Source organism: Condylostylus longicornis, unplaced genomic scaffold (assembly GCF_029603195.1).
Source record: "Condylostylus longicornis isolate FDR11 unplaced genomic scaffold, ASM2960319v2 ptg000044l, whole genome shotgun sequence".
NCBI classification, from domain to species: Eukaryota; Metazoa; Arthropoda; class Insecta; order Diptera; family Dolichopodidae; genus Condylostylus; species Condylostylus longicornis.
In genome coordinates, this window is record NW_026578013.1 from 76,405 (window position 1) to 85,709 (window position 9,305).

The 9,305-nt window shown below is 25.5% G+C and overlaps 1 protein-coding gene across 1 annotated transcript in view; it reads left to right on the forward strand.

Annotated features, from left to right (window-relative positions):
* The window catches only part of LOC129610368 (jerky protein homolog-like), a gene marked incomplete at its 5' end in the record, with an annotated part of 68,022 nt that extends 60,439 nt beyond the window's left edge, over positions 1-7,583 (forward strand). Inside the window, 2 exons of the mRNA XM_055522933.1 lie at positions 7,241-7,422; positions 7,548-7,583. Coding sequence (XP_055378908.1) covers positions 7,241-7,422; positions 7,548-7,583 — 218 coding nt within the window. The remainder of the gene's footprint in view (positions 1-7,240; positions 7,423-7,547) is intronic.
* Between the last annotated feature and the right edge of the window lie 1,722 nt (positions 7,584-9,305).

The window sequence follows — 9,305 nt, forward strand, 5'->3', positions numbered from 1 at the left end:
AAAAACAAAAATCCAATTTCATTGAATTTGTACTTGTATACAACAACAAAATTTACATATTATATACCTACATAGTCCTAATACACATTTTAATTCAAATATTTGCATTTATCGTATACATAGGAATATTTTGGAATAAAAAGAATATTGATTCGTAATTTGTATTCAAAGGAGACATTGAATTGATTATAAAATATTATTTTTCATTCCAAAATTTTCTTTTGATTATCATTATGATTAGTTTAATATATAAGATGTTTATGTGTATATAATTATTTTGTAGCTGCAGGATATACTGTAATTGAATCTTAAATATTTTTCAAAATATTTAGATTATACAGGAAATTCTAATAATCCTACTATACATACTTGTATTAAGGTAATGTTATTGTATATACACTTGTATAATAAAATATACTTATTGTTATAAAATATTGTATTTAATTTACATAAACACTTTATAAATAATTGTTATACGCTTTATTTGATTTCAATTATTTCAAAATGTCCATGCTTCTACTGTTTTGCTTTATACACAAGAAATTTATTTTTAAAAGTTTTTAAGATTTGTTACTAGATTCAATGAATAAATTGTAAAAATTTCTATTATATCGCTTATAAATTTGAAGTAAGAAATAACAAAAATCTGATGTGGCTGTCCGTCTGCCCGTCCGTATCAACAACAAGGTCACCAAATTTTCACAAGATATTTAAAATAGTAAATGCTGGAACCTAATTTAAAATTCATATAATCGAGGCTGTAGTTCGTGCATCTGCACTACCACTTCAAAAACTATTTTGCTATATCTCACAAAATTATTGAAGGGCTGTTATATTTTACAAAACGGTTTTATAAAATTTCTTGATTTGTAGTTGTACCTGCCATACATTCGAAAGTTTACTGCCATATGTGTATAAAGTAGCATTATATATATAAAAAAAAATATGGTCGTGAGAAACAGTGTGGGTATTAGAATACAACTTTTAAAATCATTCATTCGTATGACTGACTCTTTGAACGTTCAGTTTCCGTGCCTTAATATTTCCAAAAAATTTACTTTTAGTGATATAAAATTCAAGGAAATCGGTTGATTATTTCTCTATGTTTTTGAGCAAAAATGTTAATTCGGTTCGTGGTAAAAATCCAGTTCTTGGGACCTGATTTATTCGAAAACAAAAAGAAATAAAATACAAAAATAAATATTATTTTCTTAAAAATTACCAAAAATGTAATATTGGTCCATGGTATCGGTCCAGTTCCTGAGATCTGATATATTCAGAAAGATGCCGAACCCATGAAATATAAATTTTCAAAACAATTAATTAAACGGAAGATATAGCACTCGTGTATGTAAATTTCGGAGATTTCCAAAAATATTTATATCCAAAGATTTCCAAACGGAAATTTCCAAATATAAAAATAGACCAAAAATAAATTGCCAAACTGGCAAACATGTGCTGTAAAATTGATATTTAAGTTTTTATCACAATCTTTTGAAAATATTCTTACAATCTTACAGCATGTATACAAGCATTTGACCATTTTAGTACAGAGATATGTAAATTAATTTGTAATATAAGAAAAACATTAACATACAGCATATACATACATACATATGTACAAAGCTTTTATGTTATAAAAATTTTGTGCAACAAATATTTTTAAAATTTTAAAATCAATTTAATTTCAAAATTATTTATCATTCAATATAGTTAAGAAATTATCCTTGGAATGGTTTTATTGAAATGCAAAAGTAAAATGCATTACTTGGAAATTCTCTTGGAAATTGAAGAATTAAATAAATTTTAAATGCATCTCTCTAGTAATGAAATTCTTATAAACATACAATCAATCAAAAACGAATATAAAATATGCACGTTCAATAGAAGTCTGCACTTAACTCGATATTAGGGTCTTAGTAGCAGGGTAGTACATTTTATGTTTAATATAAGAAATTTTTCCCTACAATTATAAAAAAATTTTATGGTAATATAGAACACATGGATTACACATGGATTGTGTACATACATACACATACCTACGTCCAGTTTTAATAAATTCTCAATTAATAATCATGAAATAATTATGAAAAGTTAGTGATAAGGCTGTTAAAGTACACTCTTAAATCTTGAATATTAAACTTTTGCTATGAAAATTTTAATTTTGAAATAAAATTCATGTATGTTCTTCTCTTAAATTATACCATATTATGTTGAGGATTTCCTCATTTCTGCTTGTTACATAAAATGTTACCTATTCTAAATGAAATAGTAGCATTCTCGTTGTAAATTAAAAAATTTTTATTTCAAGTGAATTGAAAGTCTTGCTAAGTTGTTAAATTATTACAGTAAATGCAATCCTGCATATTTTCAAATACATTTTGCAACAATTTTTAAATTAACTTAATCATAGTCTTAAAAAATGGTGTGGAAAAATCATAATGAGGGCATGTTAATGCAATTTTTAAAATCCTACTGCCAACCAATCATATTTTAATGCTATTGGTTGCTATGAAATTAGAAATAAGTAAACAAACTTATAGAAAATACTAAGAGCTTTAGACAACATTGCCACTTTATTTGCAAGCCTACATACTACCATACAAAATATTGTTGAAATGTGCGAAGAGCAAACTAAATTTTAGTATACAAAAGAAATATTATTTCAAGTAGTTTTTTTTTAAAAATATCCAAGTCATTATTTGACTAACACACCAACAACAACATTGGTATGGCATTGTTATATGACACTTTTGTGACAAAATCGATTTTATGAATCAACTAACAAAATTTTCAATATTATAGAATTAGTAAACAAAAAGTCTTGAAATTTTTTCTCTTTTATGTAAAAATTATTTGAAATTATTCTTTTATAATGATTGATTGATTGATAGACTTTGATAAATGATTCAAATAAAAAAACTATATTGATAATGTTTAAATATTTTCACTTCAATGATTATGAAAATGGTATAAAATATCCTTGCTATGTAATCTTCCTAAGAGATATTAGAATATCATTTTAAATTTAACACCATTTTTATGAATATAATGCAAGAATAATATGCACAGAACATGCAATGCAAGAATAATAATTTCCTTGAATTTCCTAACATTTTTAATTTCTATTAAATTTTGTAAATTTTCTGAAGCAGACTCTCATATGCAGGGAAATTATTTTATTATTTCATACTTTAATTGTAAAATATTAGGAGCTTATTACTAATTGTAAAGAAAGTGACCATTAAATTTTAAATCATTGATCAACTACATGTATAATAGAATTTAATTTATTAATTAATAAACTTATTAAATCAAGAACACAGTAGAACCTGGATAAAAGGAAAACTTCTTTAAATGAAATTATTTTTTCCGTCCCTTGAATTTTCTATTTTCAGAAAAGATTTCAGAAAATACAAAAAAAAGCATATCAGAAATATTGACAGAAGAAATAACACCAGGGTGACATGCGATTATGTAAAGAGATGTGGAAACACAAAATTGGAAAAAAACCTAGATAATGGAAAACTGAATAAATTATTGGTTAATAATCAAGTACAAGACATTGGTTAATAATCAAGTACAAAATATAAACCTGAAACTAAGTAAAAATTCATTTGTTGTGAACTAAGATATCTGATCACAAGCCAATAAATTCATTTGTACCTCTAAGATAAAATGTGGTATAATTTTTAATTTAAATTATTTCAATAAAGTGCAAATATAGATGTCGTTTTGACTATTAATATAGCAAGAATAGTCAAACCCATAGCTTACAAAATAAATACATAGTTTACAGTCTCGGGATTGCCTAACATGGAGAAATGTCCATTATTTGGAAACTCGACTTGTGAAATATAAAGCAATTTTAATACGTTCTTCGTTTTCGCCAATATGGTCTGTAGCCAAAAAAAAAAAATGGTAAGATGCTCTTTTGTATAAAAGTGCTACTTTGACTAACAAAGATAGTGTATAGAGGTTGTCGTAGCGTTAATTTTAAAAAATTCTTTACAAGCTGTGATAATTCATGTATTACTTACACATTGAAGTAAGAGACTTATCAGCTTTTGATGTTCGAAAAAAATTATTTTCCATTTCATTTAGTTTCAAAGAATTTCGTTTAACCTTTAAGATCCACTCAAATAAACGTAAAGAATTTTCTACCCTAGAACAGATCAAGCGAAATATTTTACTTTGTTATCAAAAAATATGCGGTCTTGTTATTTAAAAAAAAATATAATATTCAGTCTGTTCCTCTGCCAGTTTATGACACCTCATCCCTGCTTCCATTTTATAAGAAACAAAGCACGTAATAAACTTTGTTGATTTAAAGATTATCTGGTTTTTCGGTGAAATTTATTTCTTTAAAATATTTTATTTTAAAGAAATCGTCTATAAAATTTAATTGTACCTTTTTCAAATTTTCTAAGAACAGTTAATAAAAATTTTTTTCAATATTGGTATTTCATAACACAGAACAGTGTACAAAAGACAAAAATGTAAGAAAAAACAAGAAAAATAAATTACTGTCAAGACAAGAAAATAATTGAATAATATTTTTCAAAATCACCCACGCATAAAAACAACAATACTAAAAAGACACACACACACAGTGACACAAACATGTTATAGCTATAGGTATATAGAAAATTTTTTAAGGCAGAATTTTAAAGAATTTCGTCTGAGTCTGGCAATACATTGAGAATAATTTATTAGGTGACACTAATATAGGGATAATAGATGACAAGTTTGAGTATCCTCTAAAACTGCAATTATGTTCAATTTAACAGAACATTATTTAAAATAACATTTGAGTTGATCTCAAAAATTAATAGATCTCAATAAATTAATGATTTTGGACTAATTTATTGGGAATAAACCTTTAAGAACGTTTGACCTAATTGAAAACCATAATCTGCCGCTTTGCAGGTTCAAAATATGCAACATTTCAAAATATATTAAAATATATGTAGAATATGTAGCTAAATATTTTTTTCGACTTCCTTTATTCAACCTTTGGTGCAAATTTTACTCTAATAATAAAGCAAATGCTCATACGGAAGCCAAATGAGACTCGTAATAACCAATCAAAAAATAAAACTTCTTTTTATTTCTAGCCTCCCAAACGTTTATCTAATAAATTCGAAACCAGAGCTCTCAAATAGTCTACCATAAATTTTTAAAATAAAATCTTCATTTCGAAAATTTTATAAAAAAAGATTCTATTGAAAACAATGAGAAGCAAAAAACATCAATCCACAATCACATATTATGTTGTAAGTTAATTGCAGCGGCGAATACTAAAAATTTCATATCATAGAAATAGTGCTACCATGCGTTAAATTGACTTTTTGGTCAAACATTTTTTTTTTGCAAACTTTGGAAAATATGGAAAAATGTTTTAAAGAAACCTTAATTTTATTTTTGTTCGCACGCAAAATTTGACCTTCACACTGAATTACTAATACAGCGTTCAGCGTTGTTTTAATTAATAAGTATTGTACCTATTACACTAATAATGTTAGCTCAATGAAAATTTCTTCATACAACTGCAGAACAGTTGGATGACATAATCAAAAGAACGAGTTAAAGGCAGAAAAATTAAAAAAAATTCTTCTTCGAACTGGACTCGAACCAGTGAACTACCACTTAATAGGCGCAATTTTTATAATGTTTTACAATTTTTGAACTATTTTCATTCGTACAACAGAGTTACTATGAATATTATATTTAACTTTTCTTTTAGTTCAATGAATTTTCTATGGATATTATGAAAAAAGAACGATTGTTGACCTTATCATTCATAATATTTGAATGGGTGTTCAGTCCCTAGGTAAATGCACTCAGTTCTAATGCAAAAATGAATTTTTAATACAGAAATATTAATAATTTTTCTTTTGGAAAGAGATGGTAACATTTCTCGTCAAATTCCTTTTATTCTAGAAAAAAGAAATTTTATTCTTACTCGCATATGTTGATTTAAAATTCCCGTTAGCAATAAAATGACATTAGCAACCTTTTACAATATTCACAATAATTTTCCATTAAATATGTAAAATATTTTGAATTAAAAAAAACGTAGAAGAAATATTTGAAACTTCAGACAACTGAAAATTTTCTATGGATCAAAAGTAACGTAATAATCATAGCTGGTCAAATCTATTTCCAATAAGATTGCAGAAGAAGAATTTGTACGTAAATAGATATTTTTAACAAATAATTTTAATTTTAATGAATTGTCAGATAAAGTTTCAGTTTGAAGAATTTTAGGATGTTAGTCAATTTGCTTAATTTCTCTAATTTACTTCTCCCCTTACTGTAGTTCGAACGATTTAACAATTTTAAATCTTCTCACACTTTAGCCAAATGTTAATTAAATAGTGAGTAATTCAGACTCGATCACAAAATTTGTACGGTGAATTTTTATTATATCTTTAATACAATCTGTTCTAATTAAAATTTAGTTGCACAAGCATACATGTACGTATTGTTCTTTTCAAAATTTTTAAATTATTAATTTCCAAATTTTGATTTATTATCATTATTGTAGCTATCTAAATAACTTTAATTAATTTTTGAAAACAATTAATATAAAATTGATTCTAATTGTAAAGCAATTCCTTATCAAAAATTCTAATAAAATTTGGAATATTACAATTTTTGAATGCTCTTCCCAAAATTGTCTCTCTTATCTTTTTCTTATCTGTCTTGACTCCTCATATTTTAATCAAAAATTAAAATTACTTATGATAAGAATTCAACCGATTTAATTGTTATTTAATTTTGATTAGATTTATTTTGTGCACTCAAGAAGTCATTCTAAAGGTTGAATAACACGGACAACGTTACTTTAATCTAAACGTCATTATACCGTTATATTAAATACTACTACTTTTATTGTAAATTGTAAAGTTTTATAAGTGATAATTCACCTCCATTATTGTATTACAATTCCCGTTTCTAAACATTTCGTTAGGTCACTGCCTCTAGTTTTGTTTGCAATGAAAATTTCTTAAAATTTCTTCTTTGAATTTCTTTTGACACATTAATATGTTAACGTAAGACAATTACGTTTGCATGTGTTTATATAGTTCAACCTTAAAACTACTCGAAAGATGTACTCTTATATATAATTAAAGTTGTTTTTACTAAATTTGTTTATTCTATTGTTAACCTTTCCACATAATTATTAACAATAACTTGTTAAACATGAAATTAATAATTTCAATTATATTATTAGCTTTTATTCTTGGCGTTGTCACTGCAACTGCACCAGAACTAACTGAGTGCCCATCTCGTGATGATCCAAACGAAATTTATTTTTATCCACATCCAGATTGTTCGAAATTTTATATTTGTTTATTTGATGAGCTATTTGTTGAAGAATGTCCGAATGGTTTAGTGTTCAAACCGTTAGCAGAGGTAAGTTAGAACTATAAATTAATAACATTGTTGTTCAACTCACATCATATAAATTAGTTTTTAAATATTTTGAATTGGAGTAAATAAATTTTTTAATATTCATAAAAATATTTGTTCAATTCTAGGCATGTGATATTCCTGATGCTTCAGATTGTAAATAAGATATGAGTATAATGGCTGTAATATAAAAGCAAGTTTGTGTTTTAATGGTTGAAGCTGATTAAATTTGAAAAATATAACTAAAAAAAATGTGTTTTTTATTTAAATGAAAATATTTTTAGAACAATTGATTCATTTTTAAAATTTATGGATTCTTGAATATTTAAAAAATACCTAGGAACGAATTGGGCTCTCAGAAATCTGACAAACAAATTCGGCGCCAGAGCAAAAAATTTTCTATATTAAAAATCAACATTCTGTGTCGTAAAATGAGAAATTCTTTACGTGTTAATTGCTGTTATCAAGATAATTTATAGTTAGAGAATTTTTTGAATTTTTGTAAAACAGGAAAGCCCCTATTTGTGTACGAATATATCGGACTCTTTAAATAAATTAAAAAATCTTCTAAACAAAATAACAATTTTTCGTTTCTGTCAGGGGTTTTTGACTTCAAGTATAATTTTGTTTTGTAATTTTCCATCAATTAAGCGAAACATTGTTAACAAACTAAGAGGAATTAATTTACTTTTATTAGATTAGTAAATGTACAGTCAAATTTTCAAAAATTTCTTTCTACAGCCTAAGAAATTTACCTTTTAAAAAGCCCATTCCAATCTTATCTTGTTCATATTATAATTCATAATTTTTTGATGTGAAATATATTGAGAGCTAGTACTTGAATACGCTGATAATAATATATAGAAATTGAAGAAATATTCCTGCTCTTACAAAATAATATTCACATTTCATCATTCAGATAAACTTGAAATCAAAAAAATATTGTTGGTTTAACGTAACGCTGTAGCGGAACCATTAATGTAGCTTAACCTTAAACACTATAAAACAGTATATAAATAACTGAAATATGCGCATAACTTCTTATTACTGCATTGTAAAGACGTGTTTAATTGTTGACTACAGAAAGTGAAATAAATAATTTTTAAAATGAAATTTACAATTTCAATTATTTTATTAGTTTTTATTTTTGGTATTGTTACTGCAGCTATACCTGAACTAACCGAATGTCCAAAACTTGAGAATCCAAATCAATTAGCGTTGTATCCACATCCAAAATGTTCAAATTATTATCAATGTGTTGGTGACAAGTTGAATGTTTTGAATTGTCCACATCCCTTACATTTTAATGCTGAATTACAAGTAAGTTAATTAAAATTAAATTATGAAGTACTGTGCGTATATTGTAATTTTATTTTAAAATATTTATAATTCTGTTATTTTTATATTTAAAACAAAATATGTAAAGGAGTCTAATGTAATTTTTAGGTATGCGATTGGCCAGAACGTGCAAACTGTGACGGAGAATGGTGATAAATTAAATAAATTTGGTGTTTCTTGTGAATTTCATAATAAATCTAGCATGCAATAAAGTTAAAATTAAAAAAAAGTAAATTGTTTCTCTCTCTTAGTAAAGTCCCTGGAATTCTTAAACAATAATTTCTAAGTCCAGCTTAAAAAAGAGATTTAGAGTCCAATTTTTTGAATTTTACTTTCTTTTTGCTGAAACTCTTTTCACTGACCGAAATTGTACCTGAAATACGAAATCTTATTAAAAAACTAATTATTCGAAAATTTGAAAGGTTATTCATAACATTTTGAATTTCCGAAACAACATAAGGACTTTGGAATACGGAGGAAATTTTCAATAGGAATTACTAAATTTTATCAACTTGAATTTCTTTTAGCCAATTAATTTTTAAATTTCC